Genomic DNA, 24,188 nt, shown 5'->3' on the forward strand with positions numbered 1-24,188 from the left:
GAAGGGGGAAGAAAAAAACACAGGAATTTATTTATAAAAATGTATTTATTTTTACATGTTTAGACTTCAGTCACCTTCCAAGTACTCTCCATCTGATGCAATACACCTATCGAGAAGTATTTTCCATTGCTCAAGTTTCTGAACTCGTCGGTTTTGATGCCATTTAGTGTTTCTGCTTTTTGTTTTGCCTCTTCCACATTGGCAAAACGTTTCCCTCTGAGGGCGTTTTTTCATCAGGGGACACAAAAGTCGTTCAGGGCAAGATCAGGTGAAAAGGGAGGGTGGAACACAAGGGGCGTACCATTTGTGGTCAAAACTGCTGAACACTCAACATGGTGTGGGCGGGTGCGCTTGTAAATCACCCTCTGCAAAATGGGCAAACACGCCGAAATTCTTCAAAACTCACTGGAGCCAAACGTAGCCTCTCACACGCCAACTGGTACAGTACGACAGGTGGGTTCCTAAAATACTCACCTAGGGGAGAAGCCTGGACTACAGAGGGCCCGCCCTCCAGAAAGTAATTCGTTTTTGAGTTTTGTTTGCTTATTTTAGAAAGATAGGGAATAAAAGAAAATGGCTTTAAAAACTACACACACTAGTTTTGGGGTTTTTTTCCTTTCAATGGTCCTAGACGCTTTCACAGAAGGCAAGGCTTTTACGAGTTCGATTCATTTCCTTCTGTTCTTTCTTCCTGGGCCCAGGAAGCCCACTGACTCACTATAAAGTAATGCGATATTCGATTACCAGCTTGGAGAGGAAGGGGAAGACACCTAAGACTGGCTCTGTCTGCACAGGGAGAGGTAGTGAGTACTCCTCAAAGGGCAAATCAGGCAAGACCCACACACACACTGATAAACTCGTTTATTGCTCAGAATTGAGTTTGCTTCTTGATATTCCCTGAAAAGATGGGGCAACCACAAAACGTCCTTGAGGCCCCAGTTGCAGACCTGTCCGAGCACTGTCCACAAGCAGCCCAGTCCATCAGAGGTCCAGCAGAAATCTCTTAACCTGGGCCAGGTATTTTGGTTTCAAATAGTCACCCAGCTCGTCCTTACTGACCCACACATGATGGCCCTTCTTCCCGGCCTGGGAAAAGTCTCCAGTTAGTAGTAGTGCTTTAAAGAAGAATACTTTGGCCCCAAGGCTACTTTCTGTTCGCAGGGCCTGGGGGAACTTGAACTTGTAGTGGCCACAGGGTGCATTTCCCAGGAACTTGGCTTCCATGTTGTTTTCTGAGAGAGGGGGGAAAACAGAGTCGGAAGATGAGGACACACTCACCTGTTTATTCCGGCTCCCAAAATCTCTGTGAGAGGGATTTCGGGCCAAAGTCAAAGCAGTCCCTGGCATGAGGAAAAGGGATTTCGGGCCAAGGTCAAAGCAGTCCCCGGAGTAAGGACGGGGTCGCTGCTGAACAGCCAGTTCACTGGGCCCACTCCATGCACCGAGCCACGGCCATCAGACCCAAGTCAGCATTGCAGTTCAAACGTCAGGACCGGGGAGTCAGGGCACTGAGCTCCCAGGCGCGGCCCTGCCGCCATCTGTCGATGAAGGACGAAGACTCTTGGTGTCTATAAAGTAAAATTCACCAGCCTTTTAGAGGGAGTGGTTCACGGAAAGCAAGAAAAGGACTCGATCTGACTTCTGTAGAGCGAACACATCATAACCAAAGTTAAAAGACCAAGGTTCACTGACAGATAATTTCTGCAATGTACAATGAAGGGTTAATAACCCCAACCCAGCATGTCAAAGGATGAGGAAATGATGGATGAATTACTAACTGGCATTTGGAGAATTGGTGAGCTAAATAAAAAAAAATTTTTAAAAAGCTGATCTCAGCCCTCGTATCAAAATTAGTATCATCCAGATCAAAGATTAACAACAAAAATTTAGAATTTTCATTAAATGTTTGTTCATTTTGGATGGTGGCTTTACGGATGTTTAATATTTTCTGAGTTCTCCCATATTTTTAAATTTTTCATTAAAGAAAGAGAGACCAAAAGAGTACTCTCTGTATCATTTTTGAGAGAGGAAGGCCTAAACAAAACACAAAATTTTTTACGAAAAAGAAAGAAAATAAATTTACTTACATAAAAATTAAGCCTTCCTTCAAGGAAAAGAACGAAGCATAAAAAAGTCAAAGACAAAATGACAAAATAGGAAGCACATTTCAACATATTCAACAGAGAAACACGTTATGGTACAAAAAGTACTTAGAAATCAACAAGGAAAAAACAACAAACCTAAGAGAAAAAGGAACCAGCACACGAACAGGAAATTCACAGGAAAATCAGCGCCGGTGACTTGCGAACCCAGTGAAGTCTGTCTCACATATCACTAAAGAAACGCACAGCGAGGCAACGACACGGGACAGATGCGCTGTCAGCAGCTCGTCCCGGCTGCGGAGAGAGGGCCCCATCCAACCGGTGTAATGGGCACAGCTGCTCTACTTGGCCAGAGTCGGCTACCAGTTCCACTCACGCGCACCCATTCACCTACAGCTCTGCTTCCAAGACTGCCCCGTCCCAGGTAGTTATGTGACCTCGTGAGCAAAGGTGAGTGTACAAGGGTGTTCACTGTGGCTTTACTTGTTAGAGAAACAGACGGGCTGAACAAAGGGCGGTACACACACATCATGAGACAGCACACCGGAGTTAAAAAGTGCACGCCATGTCTTCATGTACTGGTGCAGAGAGCGGATTAAAGGCTGTCTAGAAGAGGGGGAAGGGGTACGTGACTGCAGAAATATGCTCCAACTGTGTGGGAAAAAGAAACAGATAAAATAAATATGTGCGTCCCATTTCTAAAAGCTGTTAGAAACAGCTTTTCACAAAAGAAACATACACAAAAAACTGTTAATGGTGGTGGCCTCTGAGAAGGGAAAATTACTTCTCATCCTGTAATGCATTTACTAGACACCGTGTAGTAACTTTCTTACCATGTACAATGAACTGATTTCCTCGCTATTAAAAAACAACCCTACATACAATACAAAATGTCGACAGCGGGTACCTGTGAGTGGTGGGATTATATTGGTATGTTATCCTTATACCTCTCTGAAATTTCCACTTAATCCAATGGATACATATTACTTTTCCATAATCTGGGAAAAAACGGATTAAAAAATATAATCAAATCAAGAAAAAAAGAAGCCATTCATCACAAACATGAGCACAGAATCTGAGTAGGCAGTTCACAGAAGAAATACAAACAGCCAATAAACATAAAAAAATGGTCCATTCACTAGCAATCAGAAAATGCATCCAAAAGCAATCATTTTTACTGACTGGATAGGCAAAAATTAAAGAGAGACTACTTCGCATTGGTGAGTCTGGGCAAACAGGCACTCCTTTATACCACTCCCAAAAATGTTGAATGGTAGGTGCACCACCCTGCAGGACCGCTGGGCAGCACCCATTAGAAACGTCAACGCGTCTCTCCGTGACCGTGAATCCCACCTCCAGGAGTTCCACCTTGCCGAAATACACGGAGAGTGCGGTGCCAGTGGGGAGGGATAGAACGGGCTTTGACTTTTTTCATAAACATATCTTTACATTGCTTAAACTTTACTTTGCCATTTTAATAAATTAGCAGTAACTCAACACATTTTATTTTATACGCACCTAAGTACCAACATTTAAAAAGTGCGTTTCCTCTCAGAAGCACGGACTGCAGCGGGAAGGTAAGAGAGCGGTGCAGGGCCGAGGCAGAACCCCTTCCCACGGACACAGAGGCGGCAGAGCTGAGCGGGCACCAGTGATGGCTGACGTGAGGGAGGCTGAGCATCTGAACACAACAATCCCGGCAAGCACCTCGGCTGCCAACTCCCATGGGATGGCTGAGAACACTGAGCACAGCACAGGCCCCCACCCATTCCACTCTGTCCTGAAACCTCCCCTGCAGGCACCCAGGCCCCTCCAGGGAACAGGTCAAGGGGGCGCACACAGGCTGCCGACGATTCGTCAGCAGGTACTTAAGCTGGTGGCACTTACATTGCCAAATCCATTTTCTCAATAAATGCTCAGCAAGCACCTCCTGCACGCCAGGCACTTTGCTGAGCTCTAGGGTGACGGAGGACAGGTGCTGCACGTTCCTTCCAGGCAGTCAGAGTTCTGGCCGGGGAGGGAACTGTGTTAGCAAGCGATCACAGGGCAATGGGGCGAGAGAGACTGCACTGTCCACTGAACATAAGCTCCCAGGGAGCAGGAGTCACGCCCTGCCCAGCACTGTGACCCCACTGCCTAGACAGTGTCCGGCAGAGGGAAGGCAGAGTGTGAGCTGGCTGCACACACTGAGTAAGGGCGCACAAGTGCTGTGGGGGCCTGCAGGGAGGCCAGCGCTCTCTACCCGAAGGCCTAGAAAGACTTCCACCCCAGAAGGTATAATGAACGGGCCAAGTCTTAAAAACTGAGCAGTCAGACCAGGGAGGAGTAAAAGCACCCAATCAGAAACCAGCATGCATCAAAGCAGAGATGCATGAAAGACCACATTATTCAGGGAATGCAAAAGGTCTGCTAGGTTAGAACTTCAACTATACATCAACGAGAAGCAAGACGGAAGGCAGGTGAGCTGGGGATCAGAGCACAAAGGACTTGCAGGCCATGCATGAAGCCTGAACTTTCAGGGGGAAGCCTGTAAGAATTCTAGAGCAGCGGCAAGGGATCTGTGTCTTAGCGAGCTCATTTCTAGTGGCACTAAAGGGTAAGACACAAAAAGCGGTACTTATTCGGCATCTACCTCAACAGCCAGTGTGGTGGTTCTCGACCCCTGTGATTCGCTCCCAGGTATTATTTGGCAATATCTAGACATTTTTAGTTGTCACAAGAGAGGGTTGGGAATGGGTTAGTGCCACTGGCATCTGGTGGATACTGGCCAGAGATGCTGCTAAACATCTTATAATGCACAGAACAGTGCCCACAAAAAACTCTCTGGCCCCAAATAGTGATAGTGCCAAGGATGAGAAACCCCGGTCTAGTCAGAAGTAAAGGGGTCACAGCCAAAGCTGCGAGAATAAAGAGTGGACTATTTAAAGCAGACCAGGTAGGACTCAAGAGTTCATGGATGGTGGAATGAGAGCGAGGATAACGCTGAGGCTTCTAGTTGGGTGAGTGGTAAGTGGCAGTGCCAGAAAGCAAGGATAACAAAAGCAGTCGGCTGAGAGAATGGTAGCAACATCAATTCTGAATGTACAGTTGACCCTTGAACAAGGCGGGGAACCGACCACCCAAGCAGTCGCAAATCCATGTATAACCTTTAACTCCTCCAAAATTTAATTACTAATAGCCTACTGTTGACCAGGAGCCTCACCGATAACATAAACAGTCAATTAACACGTATTTCGTATGCATGTATATTATGCACTGTGTTCTCACAATAAAGTAAGCTAGAGAAAAGGTACTAAGAAAATCGTAAGAAACACGTTTACACTACTGTGTGTACTCACTGAAGAAAAGCTGCACACGAGTGGACCTGCGCAGCTCAAACCCACGTTGTTCAAGAGTCAGTGCACCAAATGCAAGGGTCTCAGTGGGACAAAGATGGATTCTCACTTCATCTGAGGGAAATCCTTACCTTCAAATCCACCCTCACAGTCAGCCTGTATACCCTGTGGCCGCGTCAGAAGTCAGTCTCACGGGGTTCAGAGGGCGGCCGAGAACTCACCTGCGAGTGTGGCCAGGGTTCGCTCAGCCGTTCCGCGGAGGGTCTCCCCAGGCTGCCACTCTGCCTGGGGCAGCATCCAAACATCTTCGTCTCCGAGCTTCTCTCTGACCAACAGGACAAGGTTCCTGTCCAGCTTCCGGTGCAGCGAGGTTCGGTCATTCTTCTTATCGGCGTCTGCAAAGACAAGGGGGGTCAGAGAGACAAGAAAACTGTGATCTGCCAGAACCAAGGAGATGAGAGCTTTACAACCTGCCTTCAAGGTAGACCCACAATCCTTGCTGTCACCAAAAACTTATACAGTCAACTCCCGCCCCCCGCCCATCTGTGGTTTCATTTTACCTGCAGTCAAATCATAAATGGGAAATTCCAGAAATAAACTATTCATTAAGTGTTAAACTGCACACCATCCTGCACCATCCCACCCGGGGACGAACCATCGCTGTGCCCAGCGTCTCCACGCTGCACGCGCCCCAGGCCCATTAGTCACTGAGCCATGTCAGTAATCAGACCCCCGTTGCAGGATCACAGTGCGCGTGTTCAAATCGCCCTTTTTCCCTTAGGCGTGGCCCAGAGTGCGAGGGCGGTGATGCTAGAGATTCAGACATGCCAGAGAAGCCATAAAGTGCTTCCCATGAGTGGAACGGTAAGTACAGTACAGTGTTTGGAGAGACAGACCACATTCACATAACTTTCGTAAGAGTATATTGCCGTAATTGTTCTATTTTGTTATTAGCTATCGTTAATCTCTTAAAGTGCCTAATTTACAAATTAAACTTGACCAGGCTGGTCCAGTGGTAGTAGATTATCAGAACTCAACTAAAGTTAGTGTCACTAAATTAAACTTGACCATAAATGTACACATGTAGGAAAAAAACATAGTATACAGAGTTCGGTACCATCCACAGTTCCAGGCAACCACCGGGGTCTTTCAATGTGTTCCGCATGGATGGGGGGAGGGGGGGTTACTGTAATCAAATTACAACCCTGACCCATTTCCCTGACCTTTTTCAAGGAAATCTCACAATTTTGAGGAAACTAAATATAAAAAAAGGAAACCAAAAGCTGAACTTCTCCTCTGAAGAGCAAACCATAAAGTACTTTGAGCTTTTGGAAAAGAAGCGATACCCATACTAATTCAAATCCTATGACTTCACTGGTTTTGGCACTGTTGCTGACTTACGTAGCCTCCACCTTCTCTTCAATATTCTCCTGTGAAACACGGATAAGAGAACCCCACCCCAACTGAGGAGAGCTTCCAGCTACATCACAGAGAACGAGTGGAAAAAGGCCTTATTTCCCCCACTCTCAGCCCAAAGTAGAAGAAAAAAATCCAGAAAACATTCATAAAGTTTAAATGAGAGAGAAAAGGCTATCCCTACATCCTTACTTCCTATTCAAAAATAACACAGGCCTTAAATAGTTATATTAGAGGGAGATGTGAGGAACAGAGAAAAAATTTTATTTTTCTCTCACCTTTAAGAAGTGTTCTCATTTGCAATTATTTGTCACTTAAAACACAAAGCAGTGCTAGGCACCTGTCCTGGTTTGGGAACCAACACCCTCCCCCCCATTCCCTTTCCTCTTACTGGCCTGGAAAGGTCACAAACCTGTTATTCGAGCTCCAGGTTTGAATTGTAGGAATTTCTGCTCCCACATATCTTCCAAATCCTGTATCAGCAATATATCCTGCTCATCTTCTTCATCGCCGCCGTCGGCTTTCCTCTTGGCCAGGCGCTGGGCTTCATCCAAAGCACGAAGCTCATGGTCTGAATACAGGCTTCTCTCTACCTCGATCTGGAAATTAAAAGGGCAAGGAACCGGGCAGAATAAAACAGAGACACAGCACACATGATGGATTCAGCAGCTTCCCGCCCAACATAACCTGACATAGAATCAAAACCCCGGAAAAATACAGAGGAAGAACAAGGTCACCTGCACTTTGGGCTTGAGTTACAGCTGCTTAAATGTCAGAATGTGACTAGAGGTCAAGAATTGAGGCTGGGAACACAGACCTGGGAGGGGCACTGCCTGCCCGCTGACAGGGCTCCAGTCACGTCAGTTTTCATCAGAATCTCACTCACCATGGCCTTTTCTGCCTCAGGGAGTTTACAGATACTGTTCCTTCTTCCTAGTTTCCCCTCCTGGGAGATTCCCTGCTCCTCCTTCAGATCCCAATTTAAATATCACTTTCTTTAAGAGACATTCCTTGACAACTCTCATAAAATCAAAATTAGGTGTCCCTGTTAAATTCTCTTACAATATACAATACCGTGTTTTCCCTTTACAACACTTACCAGACTCTGCAATTAGAGTCACATGATTTTTTGGTTATTGATGGGCCCTCCTCCTCTGGACTGAAGCACTCCAAGAACCACAGTTATGTCTAGTATTCCCACTGCATCCCTAGCATGTTATTTATTTTTAAAGACATTTTTATTTACTTTTGGAGAGAGGGGAAGGGAGGGTGGAACAAAGGGAGGGAAACAGCAATGTGATAGAGCAACACCGATCAGCTGCCTCTCACACGTGCCCGAACCAGGGACTGCGCCTGCAGCCCAGGGATGTGCCCTGAGCAAGAATCGAACCCTCGACCTTTCGGTTTTGGGGACGATGCCCAACCAAATGAGCCATACCAGCCAGGGCTGCATCCCCAGCATTTCAACACAATGTCTGTCTGCACAAAGGAAGTGCTCAATGACTACCCGTAGAGTGATTAATGAAATACTTTGCAGAGAAAAATCAGTACACCAAGTAAAAAGTATGAAGTGAAGTTTATAGTTCTCACTTCAGAGTGTAGAGAAACACACCATTCTTTAGTCACTACCTGTGGGCACTTAAGACCATCACAATAACTACACCCAGTTTTTGCCCGTGCTTCCTCACTTGCCTCTCACATAAACAGTCCTCGGAGGCAAAACAGGGCTGACTTTACCACAGGCATCTTACAGATGCGCCACTGTCTTTTAACACTCATCACAAAGACTCTCTGCTCTCCACACTGCCGACTACCTATGATACAGACCGACTCCGTCTTGTTCACCACCGCTTCCCTCAGGTGTTGAATGAAAAAAAGTGTCTCCAGAGAGTTGCCTAAGGTGACAAATAAAGGCCAATCAATAAAAACAAACTATCTTTTATCGAAAGCCTACTATGTACCAAACCAACCTAGAAAGGTAGGTACCATTTTGCGGGGAAGTGTGCCGAAGTTCTGAGAGGTGAAGTAACTTGTCCAAGGTCACACAGACTAATTGGTGCCAAAGTCGGGATCGAACCCAAGCCCGCGTGCCTCTATTGGTTCCCTAACGGCACCCAAAAGCCGCCACCACCCGCACCTCAAATCTACCTGTTGTAGTAGAGCCGCCATCTCTTCCTGCAAAGGGGTCAGCGGCTTCGAGACCAGCGGTGGCCGCTGCAGGCACAAGGCACCCAACAGGCGCCATGGAGACCCGCTATTCGAGGGTGCGGCCGCAAGGGTCAGGCTGCGAGAACCCAGACTACCGCCCCAGAACTCCTTGAAACGCCGCCAGCCCTTCACCACCCCTAACAGCGCGCGCCTTCCCGGGGCAGCCATCTCTGCCCTCCCACAATGCACCGCGGCTCAGCGATCGTGGGCCAATCGTAGGTTCCCACAAGGCAGCGCGGGAGCGGAACGTAGGGAACAGCTCAGTCCCGGAACGACCAGAAGGAACCATTCCAATGTGGAGGGGTGGGCGAAGATCTCATGTTAGAAGGCCAGGGGAAAGGAAGAAAACTCCCAGTTGAAAATAGTAGCGATTGTTATTATAGCGCATATAGATTTGGATAAAAAACTTTAACGCACCTTCTGAAGAGGAACCAGATGACTTTTCTTCTGTACTCCCCCCCACAGGCTCTCATGGTGCCGGCGCCCCGGACGGGAGCTCATTGGGGTCAATTCAAGTCATGCAGGTTGTGAGAAACGCGGGGTCTCGGTTCTTGCGGTCATGGGTATGGCCATCGAGAAGCAGGTATGAATGATTACCCCCTCCGAGCCCACGACCATGTCCGGGAGTACGCTCCCGCCTTTGTCCCACGAGCCATCTGGACTCCAGTGGCTCTTAGGCTTGGGACCTCAGGGAGCTTTCCTTCCCCGCAGGGTCGTGGTGCGGGCGCCGGCCTCCACCATCTACATGGGCGCCCTGCAGCTGCAAGACGCCACGGCCAAGCAGGAAGTTGAGGAGAAGACGGCGGCTCCGGCCCCGGCCCCGGCCCCGGCCCCGGCCCCGAGCCGCAGCAGCTTCAGGTGAGGGCCATTTCGGTCCAGCCCTCGGGAGACCGGCACCCCGCACCCCCGACTGTGAGAACCAGTGAATTCCCAACTCTGTCACTTGCGATCTGTGCGACATTATGAGAACCCCTAAGCCTCCGTTTTCTTGACTAAAAACGGGCATAATGCCGCAACAGGTTGTACGAATCAAATGAGCTGAGCCTTGGCACAAAGCGGATGCTTAGTGAACCTTTGGTGCGTGAATGATTGGATGTCAAGGTTGTATAGTAAATCTCAGCTTTCTTCTTCTCTGAGAGGGATACCACCGCAGACTAACACACAGAATGGGAAGGGGGAGGAGGTGCTACACAATAGTGTAGATTATTGTACGCTTTTTAGAGTTGGTCTAAGGTCTAGGGAGGTTTTTGTGCTCAGCCCTTGGGGCTGGCATCTGGCTTCTCACCACTGCCACCACCTCCACGTGCTAAGTGTTCTTCACATCCACTTAGGAAACGTTTATTGAGAGTCTGCTATGTGCCAAGCACCTGTACCAGCACAGATACAAAAGGTCGTTCCTCCCCACACTGGGGAAGACAAACACGGAAACATCTTCCCCATAATCTGACCAGTAGTGTACTGGAAGTAAGAACCAGTTGCTTGAAAGTGTGAAAGAACGAATCGGGGAAGACTGCAGAGAAGAAAATGTGGAGCTGACAACTGGATTGAGTGGGAGCTCAGCTGGACAAGATGAAAGGAGCCACTTTAGGCAAAGCTAAGAGTCTGTTTAAAGGCATGTGATGTGCAAGAACGTGGTATATGCAGGTATGTGTGTGACGGCAGATAAGGTCAGCAAGACCAGAAGGAATCAGAATGCCAGCGGTCTTGTCTGTGACAGGGACTTTTACACAATCCCCACTATAGGCAGTGGTCTCGGTCATTCGGTCATGTTCTGGTCATTCAGCATCGCCAAGCACTGTTCGGGGTGTTGGGGACGCACTGGTGAGCAAACACACAAAAACCCCTGCCCCCGTGGAACTTAAATTCTATGCAAGAGAATTAGCCAGCAAATTTACATTCACCAGCAAGAGGGGACAGCAAATGTAAAACAGGTAAAACACAGGAGTGTGGCACATGGTAGGAGTGTGTCTAGGGTTTGTAAGCAATAGCAAGAATGCCAGTATGGAGTGAGGAATACAAACAGCAGGTGGAGGCAAAGGGGCCAGGGGTGTAGCAAGCACACAGGGCTCCATGAGGTGTGGCTGGGACCTCAGCTCTCACTCTGAGTGAGATGGGAAGCCCCTGGAGAATTCTGAAGAGGATTGACACAGTCGTGCTTACATTTTTAGAAAGTCCCTCTGGCTGTGGCATTGATATTGAACTGTGAGGAAGCTGGAAGTCTTGTAAGCAGTTAGGAGACTGCTTAAATAGTGTAGGCAAGAGATGATGGGGGCTTGGACCGGAGTGCCAGCTGTGGGGGTAGTACGAACGGTCGAACTGATACCGTCCGTTGGACAGTAAAGTGGACTGATATCGTCCACTTTGGGAAGTGGAACCAACGTGATTTGTTAATGTAAGGTGTGAGAAAGGAGGGGAATGAAGAACACTAAAATTTTGGCCGGAACAGGTGGAAAGATGGAGTTGTCATGAAGATGGAGAAGATTGCAGGAGCTTGGAATTGGGTGGTTAAGTTGGAGATGCTTAATTAACATCCAAGGGGGAGATACAATGTTGGCTGTGAGAAATGGACTTCCGGGGACAGATCGAGGCCAGGCTTGCACATGGGGAACAGTCAGCATAGATGATGATGACACTGTAAGGCCATCGAGAGAGACAGTGTGGGTAAAGAGGAGACTGAATCCTGGAGCCCTCTGACATTTAGAGATTTGGCAGATGAGGAAGAATCAGCAAGAGAGAAGAGGTAGGAAAAAAATGGAGAGTTGTTTTGTTTTTGTTTTTTTAATGAGGTTTAAAGGCAAAGATGAGTTATGTCAAATGCTGCTGATAGGACAGGTTGATAGGCTGATGACGAATCGCTCCTTGCACTGACATTGTGAATTGGTCGGTGACCCCGACTGGAGCATTTTTGGTGGAGCGATAGGGGCTAAAGTCCGAGTGGAGTGGGTTCAAGAATAGAGGACAGAAAGAAACAGCAGGCACAGTCAGTTCTCTGAGGGGCTCTGCTGTAGGGGTAACAGAGAAATGGCAGTAGCTCAAGAGGCTTTGAGCTCGAGAGGTTTTTGTTTATTTTTCGGCTGGGGAAATGACAGCATGCTTTGCTGATGGGAACAATGCAGTAGAGGGGAAAGAACGATGCCAGAGCGGGGACACTGCTGGAGAGACGTCCTTGAGAGGCTGACACGCGAGTGGAGCATCATAACAGGAGAGCACGCAAAGATTGTGGGCACAGATGTTTGATAGGGGGAGCTGGGCAAAATTCTGATTGCTCCCATCTCTCCATGAAGGTCATCAGCTGTCAGTGAGGAAGCAGGGAGGAATTGGAGGTTTGAGGAGACAAAAGAAGGTATAAAATAGTCATCCAGGAGAAAGGAGGGATAATTCAACCGGGGATGTGCCGTATGATTGCCAGGCAGTGCCCAAGGCCTACTGGACGTTAGGGTTCATTAGAACGAAGCGATGGTTCTCAGCCTGGGGCGATTTTGCCTCCAAGGGGACTTTTAGCAATGTCTGAACACATTTGTGGTTGTCACAATGTGGGAGACTTTAGGTAGTGTGTGCAGAGGCCAGGGGTGCTGCTCAACACCCAGTGTGTGCAGGAGAGCCCCCCACAACAACGAATCAGCTGACCCAGTACGTCAGTAGTGCTGAGGCCGAGAGACAGAGAGGCCAGCCAGCATGGCTGTGTATTTTTTCCCAGCCAGCTGTGCAGGTGCACACGCAGGCTCCAAGTGGCTGGAGAAATGGATGTAACCCGAGTTACAGGTTTGCCGGGAGCATACAGCGAAGTTGGGTTGGGGGCAGGGGATCGAGGGTGTGTGCAAGGGCATGATTATAATGACTGGCCGTGGAACTGACTTGAGGTCAGGGCAGGACTGAAAGCACCGGGGGTGTGAGCGAAGGGGAAAAGCTGGTAGGATCAGTGGGACGGAGGGGTGCCCAGGGCAGGAAGCCAGTGGGAGAGGCCAGGAGGTTGTGGCCAGTGTGTGATGCTGGGAAGCGCAGGTACGGTGGGGTTGCAGGCAAGGTCATGACAAGGGCTCATTACCACGAGAGTAAGTAGCCAGGGAGGATAGAAGACAGATGATCATCGGAGAGAACAAAGGCAACAGAAGCCAAGGGCTGGAATTGGAAGACTCTTCCTGAAATCCTGCATATAATTATGCAATGGTAGTGGGCCATGAGCTATGTATGGTCTTTGCATTTTTCTACATGTATCTGCATTTCTAGAAATTGTCTGTTGAGGACCATGAGGCAGGGCCTTCTCTTTCTGGGAGCAGAGCTGCAGCTTCCCCAGCCGAGATCCCAACTTCTGCCACACTTGTGTCAGGGCCCAACGGGTTGGGTAGGCCCAGGGGTCAGCAAATTCTCTCGCCTGAAGTACACGCAGCAGAAGTCAGCCCTGCTCACGGACCCTCAGAAGAGGAGAACAGCGGCTGACGTCAGACCTCCTTGGCTAGGCAAAAGCGAAGCCACGTGTCTCCCTGTTTCCCTGCCCTGTGATGGATATGGGCACAAAGAGGCAGCCGTCCCAATACGGAAAGCTTTGTCTTCCTTTTTCCTGGGCTTCTGTGGAATGGACCATTTGTTCATTTGTACAGTGGACCTGGCAGGTTTAAAGGCCTGATCTTGTCCATGCCTTCAATTAAATGTTTCCAGTTCCGAGTCCTTCCTAGTTCAGAAACCTTGCTTTATATATAAGGCATTCCACCAGTACATTCCAACTGTAATTGGTTTAATTTTTTTGACGCCCCACCCCCCGAGTCAATAGGGGAAATTTTCAATTGGGAAGCAATGTTTTAAACATTCATGTCATCTCAGAGCCTTGCCCACTTTTCATCCTGGCGTGTGAGCTGGTAAGCTAGGAACCTGCTGAGATGCTAAATCATGTCTTAAGATCAGGCCTAGCAGGGAAGAGTACATTTGTAACTGTTGAATACCCATGTGTGGTTTTGTTTTTGTTATCTCCGGGAAAGGAGGTAGGGCTGAGAGGAGGGCTGTTCTCAGATAATAGCGTATTTTCTAAACCTAAATCCGTGTATTTCAGGTGACCGTGGGGTACACACAGATCTGATTAGCACGTGGAGGCAGGGTACAACAGCAGGCCCACTCACGTCTCGGGTGCTCAGGGACCACCGAGCGTGTCTGAATAAAAGGAAGCACAGCATGATAAGCAGAGCTCTGAACGGAGGCAGGCCTCCTAAGCCCACCCCTATTCCTACCTCAGTTTCTCCACCTGAGAGTGGAGAGTAGTGACCTGGGATAGCCAGAAAACAAATGGGGCCGAGAGCGCAAAAGGTCTTGAACTCATCAGAGTGTCTAGGCCAGTGTTCCCACCCTGGGTTCACCTGTGAGTCCCTGGGGCATTTTAGAAATAAGATTTCCAGGCTTGGCCAGACGTCTGGAGTGGAGCTTACCCATCACAATGTCAGATGAGTCTGCTGTTCAGAGAGAACAGTTGGTCTACAACAGGGGCTGACAAGCCACAACCCGTGGCCAGATCTGGCCAGCGGCAGTAAAGTTTTACTGGGACAGCCTTGCCTGCCACGTCACTGTTGTCGGTGGCCGCTTCTGCGCTGCTGCACCAGGAACCTCGTGGCCAGCAAAGCCTGTCATACTTACTCTCTGGCCCTTTCCAGGAAAAGTCTGTCAACCTCTATTCTAAGGGATACTGGATGTTTTTATAGTAATGATATTAAAACTTTGTCCTTTTTTATACAGAGTCAAGATGTCATTTACAGATGATGAAAAAGAAAGAGGTTTACCGATGTATTTTAAACTACAGAACGCGGACCCAGTATACTCTATAGTGCAGAGGCCTGCAAACCCTGATCTGCTCACACTAGAAGGGACAAGCCAGGTGGCAGTAGGGGTCGTATCCCTTTTCTTCTAGCAGAAAGTCACTCACTGTGTCCGAGTCACCCACTCGGGGAGGAGCCGCATGGGCAGAGCTCAGGGACAGAACAGCGCCCCGGGGCTGGAAAGCAGTGGTGGGGGCTGCTGCTCGTCATTGAGTTTGTCTGTTCTGTGCATCCCTCTGACTTTAACGGACGGGACAGCTTTACACGGACTGTTTCTTCTCATTGCAGTGTCTACCCCCCAGTTCCAGGACAGGAGAGCTCCCTGAGGTGGGCAGGCAGAGCATTTGCGGAGATCCCAATTGCGCACATCAAGGCGTCCTACAACAAGTAAGGGGGGGGGGGGGGGCCCTTTCCCCTTCACGGGGAGGGCACGGTGGCCTGGGCCCCGGTGTGGGTGGAGGCCGGGGTGCCGCAGGCTGCTTGGTGGTGCCAGTGCACATGCCCCCCCAGACTCCCTCCATGTCTAGGGACTCCAGCTCCTGCCTCTGTAACGTTCGTGTGGATTTCACAAAACATGAACAGAGCATATTGTGTTGATGAGATTTGCTTTCCTACAGACGGTGTCGAGGGCGTTCCCAGCTGCGTGTAGCAGCAGGGGCCTTGCTGGCATTAGTGACAGCTTGCAGTCCAGCCCCCCGCCCCCGCCCCCGCCCCAGAGATGGGTCGGTGTTTGGTCACGAGCTGCCCACGTAGCAATTTAGAGAACAACACGAGAGACTGTTGGCAGTCACGGATAGAGTGTGGGGCACAAGTGAGATGTCGGGGTTCGCTCGGCATCATAGGCGGCGGGGACCTACTCTGTAGCTCCCGGTTTGGGCTGTCTCACAGTCCGGCAGTTCTCTTGTGCTTCTGTTCAGAGTAGAAACCCAGGAGGCCCCGGAGGGGACATGGTAGCACTGGCCAGGGCTGACCCCTTAACCGCCCCTCCTCTTCCTCTTCCTTTTCCTTGTGAGCTCTCAGGGTTCCTCAGACCAGAAGACGGGTGATGATGACCAAGGGGGAAGTGGGAAGCATGTTTCAGGATTTCTCAAGTTATTCTCAATTTTAAAAGTTACAGATGATGAGTAAAGATGTTTTTCTTATTTAAAAAAAAAAATTTGATCATAAAACAGTATCACAAGCATTAAAGTTACCCAGTATGGTAACGTTGCTAACTGTTTCCGGTGCGATGGTGGTCTCGGGTGGGGGGTGGAAACCGTGGCAGCCACAGCTCAGTTGGGTAGGAGTGATAACTGTTGGAGGAGGGCAGTGGGTCCTTGGGGGTCCACACACTAGTCCAGTCACTTCTGTGTGTACTTGAAACTCTCCCTAATGAGGAGCCCTTTTTTAAATTTTTTATGTTTAGTGACCTGCTGTAGAACATCTAAGTTCAGGGGACATGCCAGGCGAGAACAGCACCCCCAACCTGAACGCTGGCTCCAGGAAAGGCTGTAGGACAGAACGCGCTGCCCTGCCTCCAGGTGACACGTAGCCACCCTCAGAGGGTGGAGCCCGGCCGCTACTGTAAAGACCACAGACTGCCCCCAACAACAGACATTCCTTTCTCTCAGTCTTGGGGGCTGGAAGTGCAGGGCTGGGGCGGCAGCCTGGTGCATTCTGGTGAGGACCCTCTTCAGGGCCGCAGAGGGCTGGCCTCTCACCCTGTCCTCACGTAGCGGAAGGGCGGAAGGACGGAAGGAGCTTCCAGAGTACCTTTAAGAAGGGCACCGATCCCCTTATTGGGGGCTCCATCCTCACAGCCTCCAAATGCCGTGGCGTTTGGGGCTAGGATTTCAGCATGAATTTGGGGGAGACATTCAGTCCAGAGTAGAGCTCTCTCTAGGTCATGGGACTTGCCAGTTCTCAGTGAGGCTCAGGGGGTGATCCTGACCCCTCCTGGCACCTGCTGGAAGAGTTCAAAAGCCACTCACCTGCTAGGCTCAAGGTGGGGGCCATGTTTCCTTTCTCAGCTGGGCTTGCAAAGGCATAGGCCAGTGCCCCCTGAAGTCCCTGAACAGCCCATTTTATCTCCCCTGCCCCCCCCCACCTTCGCAGCACACAGATCCAGGTAGTCTCTGCCACTAACCAGCCCCTTGCCCGCACGTCCTGCGGCACGGAGGGGTTTCGGAACTCCAAGAAAGGCACAGGCATCGCGGCGCAGACGGCAGGCATAGCGGCCGCGGCGGTAAGTGCATGTCCTCTCCGCTCCCTCCCTCCGTGGCGCGCTCCCTTTCTGCGTGGCTCACCCCTGGGCAAGAGTTCTCCCGGGACCAGCCGCTCAGAAGCAGAGAGGCAAACACCAGCACTTGTTTGACGTCCGAACTTGGAGGGTGGTTGGAAGGGGTCTGCGTGGAAGGGCCTCTCTTGTCTCTCCCTCTGAGCTTCGGCCGATGTTGCACACTTGGTTCATCCTGGAAGGCGGGAGAGCAGGGTGCTGAGGGCGTGCCACAGCCCCCTTAGTTTAAAGGCCAGTGCGGTGGGCTTGGGATTGGCGGTGGTAAGAGGCTCTTAGGGAAGACGGGCTGTGGTGAGAACCAGTTCTCGTGGGAACTGTCACTGACCTTTCCAGGAGGACGTTGGCAGTGTGCCACTAGTGGTGTGTTTACTCAGCATCCCCGTGCCAGACACCTTCCGTTCATTCCCTCGACCTGCAGAATGCCCTTGGTACTAGCCGCGTTTTCAAGAGCCAGTTCAGACACAGGGAGTACGAGTTGCTCAGAGCCACGCAGTCATTTTGGTTCCCGACTGGCCCCGGATTCACCTGGGACCAAGGCTCATACACTGCCTGCCTTAGCACAGGCCCCCTGAGCCGCGCACCAGCTCTGCGACCCAGAGGTATTTCCTAAGGAAAACCTTGACCTTCAGACAAAACTCAGTGCCCAGAACTACTGGTTGCTGAATGTCCACTGATGGAGATTATACACCTGTACAAGAAAGGTGTCCGCGTTGACAGTGGTTTGTGCAGGGTGCTTTCCCAGCTTTCCATCAGATCCCTTTAAATCAAGGAGGAAAACTTAACCATCACTAGCGATTAAAATGATAAGATAACACTTTCTGAGTGGGTGTCAAAGCTCAGCCTTGAAGGCCAGGGCTCCTCGCCAGGGCCTGAGATTCTGCACTTCTCCATCTGAGAAAAGCCCGAGCAGTATTTAGAAACTTCCATTAGGTGGCAGTGCTGCCCTGGGTGAAAAGGGATCACAACCCACTAAATCTGCAACCCGGAGTCCTGTGCTCTCTGCTGGCGCCTGGCCTGCACTGCCCCATCTGTCCTGTGCTCCCTCCCCTATCTTCTGTCTGTTCCGCCGGGGTGCTAACCACTCGCTGTTTTCCAGAAAGCCAAGGGGAAGGGCGTGACCCACGTCCGAGCAGTGGTGAAAGGCCTGGGGCCAGGGCGATTGGTAAGTGCCGGCGATTCCGCACAGGACGTGCACTTCTTTCTTTAGTTAGAGAAACAGGGCGTGCGAGCAGGCTAGGGAACGTGGAAATGGAGTTTGTAGTAGATTTCCACAAGGGCTTGAAGTTTCTTTCTGCTGTTCTCCCAATCTGCTACGCTGCTCAGAGCAAGCCCAGATCGCTGAGTGTAATTCCTCAGACTTCCGTTGAGGCCTGCTGTGTGCCAGGCAGGCCCTGGAATAGAGAGGTGGTCCCTGGGGAGTGTCACAGTGGGTCCCTCAGTACAGACTAGCGGGTGCAGAGGTAAAGCTGGTGGTAAGTGGTGCCCAGGGTGCTGGGAGGCCGTTGGGTATGATTGGGACAGCTTCCCCAAGGAGGTGATGATTCTCCTGACTTGTCAAGAGCAACATGGTACTACCCAGGTGAGGGGAGACATTCCAAGCAGAGGACACACCTTAGGTAAAGCTACAGCAGTGCAATGCCCAGGGTGTCTCGGGTGCCCGGGCAGGCTTTGCACTGAGATGGCAGAGCTGCGGGGGGCGGCAGCAGGTGTGACGGCAGAGGACGGCACTGAGTGCGCACTGGGTCGGGGGTCTGGTTGGGAGACTGAGCAGACAGAGCTGGGCTCATAGGTATCACAGCCTTCGAGCCTCTCGGTTCTCCTCCTGGCCCCACCACCCGCTCCTGCCTCCCCCGCCGCCTCACCGAGCCCTGTCTGGCCACGCCGGGTCATTGTGTCTGGGGCCAAGCCATTCTGCTCTTCCTCTGCTCCTTCCAGGCTGCCATCAAGGGGCTGACCATGGGGGGCCTAGAAGTGATCTCTATCACAGACAACACCCCTGTCCCGCACAATGGCTGCCGCCCCAGGAAGGCTCGGAGGCTGTGACGGGAGGAAGCCCCCACCTCCCGACCTCATGCAAAGCGCACTATCGGAGCTCTCTCCAGAGGGTGGCCTGTTGGAGGTCCTTCAGGCAGTAAGGGACAGCTGTGCCTCCTTATGTGGCGGCTTTTGTCATGCTTTCGACTAGAGATCGGCGTGCCCAGAAGCAGGGCCATCCTCTCTTGGACACGGGGAGAGCCAGAGGGGTAGCTGGGGCCCGGACTCCCACCAGTGAATGCTGCCCTGCTCTAAAGAAATAAAAAAATACCTCTACCATCTGCAGTGATTTGTGAGGTTTTTGCTTCCAGACTTGGATGTGAATTGTAGGAGGAAAAATGTATCCTTACTGCCTTCTCTTCCGCCCTTAGCAGGACCTACGAAGGAGAGCTCATTGACTGGAAAGCCTGACGGAGGGCTTCCTGTGTAAAAGTCACCACCAGGGGGAATTACACTGTTTCACCATAAAACTACATGTAGGCACAGTGCAGAAATCACAGTGCTCACGGTGCTCTGGAGAACCACCCCGTGGTTTCATGTGCTGGCCTGTGTCTGCGCAGACAGAGGTCCTGGAGCAATGTCCTGCACAGTGTACCAGTCAGTCCCCCGCTTGGAAAAGGGCGGAGGTGGGGGGCAGAGCAGGTTCGAAGGTTTAAAAGAGAAGCTTAATGACGGTTCTTTACAAGGGTGTGGGTTAAGGGAATAAACAAATTGGTGGGCTCTCCAGGGCCAGCGGGAGCAGAAGGAGCAGGGTTACCCCACAGCCTCAGGGCCCAGGGAAGGAAGAGCTGCCAGAACCTGACGGGGAAAGCAGCCTGGCAGAGGGAGCTTACACACACCCTGGCTGGCCCGCGACTGGTCGCCCTCTGGTGCCCCGGCCCCTGAACCCCGCAAGAGGCAAGGAGGCAGGGGCGCCGGGTGGCGTGGCCTTACAGCCCCTTGGGCCGGAGCACAGATCTGCAGGAGCATGTGGGCAACAGTGAGCATGGGTGGCTTCTGCCATTCCTGAAAGGGAAGCCCTCCAGCCCCCGCCGTTTTAGAACGTGTCCCTCACACATGAAGGCTTTGGGAAGGGTGGGTTGCCTGGGATCCGGAAGAGCACAAGCAAAGAGAGGACACTGGGGACCTGGCGGGCCAGTGGTCTCAGGCCCAGAAAGGGGTGCCTGGCACAAACTGCCAGGAGCCGCTGGCCAGCGCACACTGCTTGTTGTGAACTTTTGGTGCCCACTGCTGCATCCAGGCTGAGTGACTGATGAAACTTGTGGTCTTCGGCTGAATCACCTCCCAATTGCTCGGTCTTAGCCTTGGGGAGACAGGCATTGCCACCAGAGGCTGACCATTAAAGCAGTTCCGGTTTGCCTGGAAGACCAGCTGCCCGTCCCACTACCACGAACCCTCTTCGGCAGCGGGCCGCTCGGTCCGAGCACACAGGTGGGCTGTGTGCTCGCGCTTCCGTTGGCAGGGAAGAGACAGGGCCTCTGCATGAGCAGAGTGTTGGCACCGGCTATGGGACGCACTTCCCTGGTTCCTGGCGGCAGGGCCTGGACCATTTCTGGGTGCATCTGCGGTTTTGCTTCTAGCAGCTCAGAGCTGGTGGCAAAGGAGTGGCTGCACTAGGGACGCTCCCCCTTGCCTCACCGCAGGCAAAAAGGCAAATCTCATTTCTTCCCTTTCTACATAGGGGCAGTGTTTTCCCTTCTTTCAGCCAAGCCAGCACCTGACACCAAGATGCACCATCACTGACAAAATACACCTGGTTGACACTGAGCTGCCTGGATGCTGGCAGGATATCACTCAGCACTGTTCATTCGCCTCTGCCTGCAGCCTGGCTGTCATGGGTCCATTAAAAACAGCAGATATCCCTTCCCCCCAGGCTCCTTGACTCTTTCCCTCTTGTTCCCTTCCTATTCCGACGCACACACGTTGCTTTTTCACTCTGAGCGCTGTCAGCTCAAAGAGACGCAGCGGTCATGCCACAGCAGCACCCATCCATCAGAGCAAAGCGAGCAAACGTGGGTTCAGCAGCCTGGGCACGTGGGGGAGCAGCCCTGACATCGCCACTACTCCCCTTAGGCGCACGGTCTGAGGAAGCGAGAGATGTGCATGCGGCTGAACCAGAAGTGCTGTGAAGGATGCGCAGCTGTTATGGTGTCAGAGTGAAGGAACGATTCCCTCAGTTCAAGGGACAGAGGGGACGGCCTTGTGGAGGAGGTGGCAGGAGAGACAACCTAATGGACCAACAGGTGTCAGTAGGGTTGGAAATGCAAACCATGAAGAGGCTCGATCTTACTGGGAATCGAGGAAATGGGAATTAAAATGCATGACCATCATTCCCCAAAGGATGCTACGCAAGCCCCGGTGGGGGTGAGGTCACTCGGGAAAGAAGTGGAGAATGAGGAAAAGGAGACAACCGCGTTGTAAATGCCTCGAGGAGGACGAGGCTGCAAAGGACACAGGTACAGCGACTAGACTGCAGGTGTGGTGTCTTGGGAGCCAAAGGGCCAGCACTTCGAGAAGGAAGGGTCGAAGTGCAGACTGCGGCGGAGAGGTCAGCTAGGAGCTCAAGCAAGGTGAGCACGGGGCAGTGCCCACTGGTGGAGCAAGGTGGAGGCCGCCAATCCCACAGGGAGGGAGGTGGACAGCGTGGGAAGTGAGGAAGTGGAGATCTGGCTGGTGTTCCGGTAAAGGCTGGGTCCCGGTGATGGAATGCAGGAGGGGAGGGTACCCTCCCTGAGCCAGGCGGTGGAGCAGCCCCGGGCCTCAGGAGAGGAGTGTGGGCAGGCAACCACCGCAAGGCGAAGACCGGCTGCAGACAGGGGCCAGTGCAGGGGCTCCCCGAAGCAGGTGTGCCCGCTGTCGGTCGGGAACAGCTGTGTCTGACTCGAACACCGGGACGTGGGCGCTGGCTACGGAAACAGAACGTCCTTGCAGTCAGTACGCAGGGAACACTCCCTTCCCTCCCCCAACAGCCCATGCGATTGTTCAGAAATAAAAGTGCTTTCCATCTCGGAGCCATTGCTGGGGGAGTGTAAGCAGCGAGAGCCTTCCAGAGGGAAGGTTGGCCCCATCTGTCAACACTGAAGGGACAGACGTCTGGCTGCACAGTCCCTTCTGGGCATTTGTCCTGTGGGAGCAGCGCTGTCCGATGGAACCCCCTGCCCAGCACCTGAGAGGTGGCTAGCGTGACTGAGGAAGTGGATTTCACGTTTCATTTCATTCAAGTCCATTTAAACGGAAATAGCAACATGTGGCCGGTGGCTCCCACATTGGACCGTGCGGCTTAGATGTTCTTTAATGTGTGAGGCAAGTTTGAAAAGGTATATATTCTTTGACAGTTACAGTAAAAGACTGGAACCTAAATGTCCATCAACAAGGAGCTACTTAAATAAATTAGGTTTCCATCCACATGTTGGGGCGTTAGCCCGGACCAAACCAGGATGCGCCACTAAGGGACAGTGGAGGTGGGGGGGACGGCGTGCACGGCACAGCCGCTAGTCTGTGGAAAAGGACGGGATGTGTGTGCATCTGTGCGCACGCACTGCATATCTGGAGAGACATCCCCGAAACGGTAGCGTCCTCTCTCCAGGGAGCGAGCGAGACAGCTGGGAAACAGGCAGCAAGAAGATGTTAACTTTTCCCTTTTCCACCTTTAGGAGAGGGTGCTGTGTACATTGTTGCCGCTTAGCCTGATTAATTCATCACTTACAATACAATAAAAGTAGAAGCGAAGAAGTGGCTCATAAAAACGTACGGAAGCTGCAGTCAGGCATCATGTACGTTATCTACAGAAGTGTGCACACACGTTTGAATAGACGTGCGACACACACACCCTGTAACACGCCCGCCCCGCTGGTGGCCCACTCCTTGGGGGCAGGCATCTGACTCTGCTCGGAAATTGGCTCTGGTAATTACTCTGGCTTCTCCCCTCGCCCACCCAGGCTCCAATTAAACTCTGCACATGCTCTGCATTTTAGCAGAACTGGTCTGGCCAGAAAGTCAGCCTCGTGCCACTGTGGCTGCAGGGAGGGGAAGACAAAGCCTGGGGCCGTTTCCATAGTGCCCTGGGGCAGCTTACCCACCTAGGATTTGTGTAATCCCCTGGGACCGAAAGGAAATGTCAACTGAGGGTCAGCATGGTGTCCCAGGGGCCTGCCTGGCAGGACACCTGCTGTCTAGCCCCCGCCCAGCACAGACCCGGCACACAGGCTGTAGGGGCCACACTCCCCTCCTCCCACTGCACCTCAACTTCCCCGCAGGACTAAGAGGCCAGGGAGTGGGATGGGGCTCTGGCACCCTAGGGGCCTACAGCCATCCTCACCTACTAGCAACTGAAGTGGGGGAGAGGCTCTGGGTGGGACAAAGGGCTGACTGGGTGCCCTGGAAATGCAGAGAGCCCTTCTCCCTGTGGCTTTGCCAGGGCTCCGCCTGGCTGCCCATTCCTTCCAGCCTGTGGTGGGGTGGAGAGGGGTGGCGACACGGTCTGGTTGGTATCCCAGCTCTACATCAGCCCACACCTCTGTTGCACCCACCTGCAGGGGGCGCTCTGCTATCCAGGACACCTCTCAACCTGTTCCTGCCCGGCTCCCCGTGGGGCCCTGGCTGGGAACACAGTGTGAATGCAGATGAATGCCTGCCTTGCTGCTATTATTATAATTACTATTAAAAGCTCATGTTCCCTGTGATTTTAATCAGAAAACATTATGCAGGACCCATCGCCCATTCTCCCAACGCCCATAATAGCCAGACAACTGTAGGTTAAGCCAAAAATTGAATTAGGTTAAAGAGCCAAATGACTCAAGAATCTATTCCTCAAGAGTCTTTCTCCCCTCCATCCTCCCTCAAAAATTCACTAATACTCAAATACAGTGTGTCTAAAACCTGGTAACCGCCCCCGAATCTCAGAGGCCAACAGTGAGAGCAAGTCAAAGAACCCCATTTTGACTCCATCAGTTCTCACACGGAACAAGGGTGTGTGTGTGTGCGTGCACATGTGTGTGAGAGAGAGAAGGTAGTAACAAGG

The 24,188-nt window shown here is 51.6% G+C and overlaps 3 protein-coding genes across 3 annotated transcripts in view; 1 reads left to right on the plus strand and 2 right to left on the minus strand.

The window, feature by feature from the left end:
• Positions 1–844: 844 nt before the first annotated feature.
• On the minus strand, positions 845–9,257 carry MRPL46 (mitochondrial ribosomal protein L46). Its single transcript, XM_024561739.4, has 4 exons — positions 9,002–9,257; positions 7,266–7,452; positions 5,659–5,832; positions 845–1,232 (listed from the first exon to the last, which is right to left on the minus strand). Exons 1-4 carry the CDS (start codon positions 9,227–9,229, stop codon positions 982–984), a joined length of 840 nt encoding a protein of 279 aa, XP_024417507.2. The 5' UTR covers positions 9,230–9,257; the 3' UTR covers positions 845–981.
• Positions 9,258–9,359: 102 nt separating this feature from the next.
• On the plus strand, positions 9,360–19,456 carry MRPS11 (mitochondrial ribosomal protein S11). The gene is made up of 6 exons (XM_024561740.4): positions 9,360–9,644; positions 9,773–9,919; positions 15,148–15,246; positions 16,954–17,083; positions 18,231–18,296; positions 19,070–19,456. Exons 1-6 carry the CDS (start codon positions 9,580–9,582, stop codon positions 19,175–19,177), a joined length of 615 nt encoding a protein of 204 aa, XP_024417508.2. The 5' UTR covers positions 9,360–9,579; the 3' UTR covers positions 19,178–19,456.
• The window catches only part of DET1 (DET1 partner of COP1 E3 ubiquitin ligase), a 37,207-nt gene continuing 30,095 nt past the window's right edge, over positions 17,077–24,188 (minus strand). The window contains exon 5 of the mRNA XM_053912551.1: positions 17,077–17,309. Coding sequence (XP_053768526.1) covers positions 17,177–17,309 — 133 coding nt within the window. The 3' untranslated portion in view covers positions 17,077–17,176. The remainder of the gene's footprint in view (positions 17,310–24,188) is intronic.

Source organism: Desmodus rotundus, chromosome 10 (assembly GCF_022682495.2).
Source record: "Desmodus rotundus isolate HL8 chromosome 10, HLdesRot8A.1, whole genome shotgun sequence".
Lineage (NCBI taxonomy): Eukaryota > Metazoa > Chordata > Mammalia > Chiroptera > Phyllostomidae > Desmodus > Desmodus rotundus.

Excerpts from the sequence above, each read along its gene's own strand:
- MRPS11 (XM_024561740.4), top strand. The coding sequence starts at position 9,580 with ATGCAGGTTGTGAGAAACGCGGGGTCTCGGTTCTTGCGGTCATGGGTA. Across the intron at positions 9,645-9,772 it reads GTATGGCCATCGAGAAGCAG|GGTCGTGGTGCGGGCGCCGG; the intron begins GTATGAATGATT and ends CCTTCCCCGCAG. Across the intron at positions 9,920-15,147 it reads CCGAGCCGCAGCAGCTTCAG|TGTCTACCCCCCAGTTCCAG; the intron begins GTGAGGGCCATT and ends TTCTCATTGCAG.
- MRPL46 (XM_024561739.4), bottom strand. The coding sequence starts at position 9,229 with ATGGCTGCCCCGGGAAGGCGCGCGCTGTTAGGGGTGGTGAAGGGCTGG. Across the intron at positions 7,453-9,001 it reads TGGCGGCTCTACTACAACAG|ATCGAGGTAGAGAGAAGCCT; the intron begins GTAGATTTGAGG and ends TTTAATTTCCAG. Across the intron at positions 5,833-7,265 it reads ACCTGGAGCTCGAATAACAG|ACGCCGATAAGAAGAATGAC; the intron begins GTTTGTGACCTT and ends TTGTCTTTGCAG.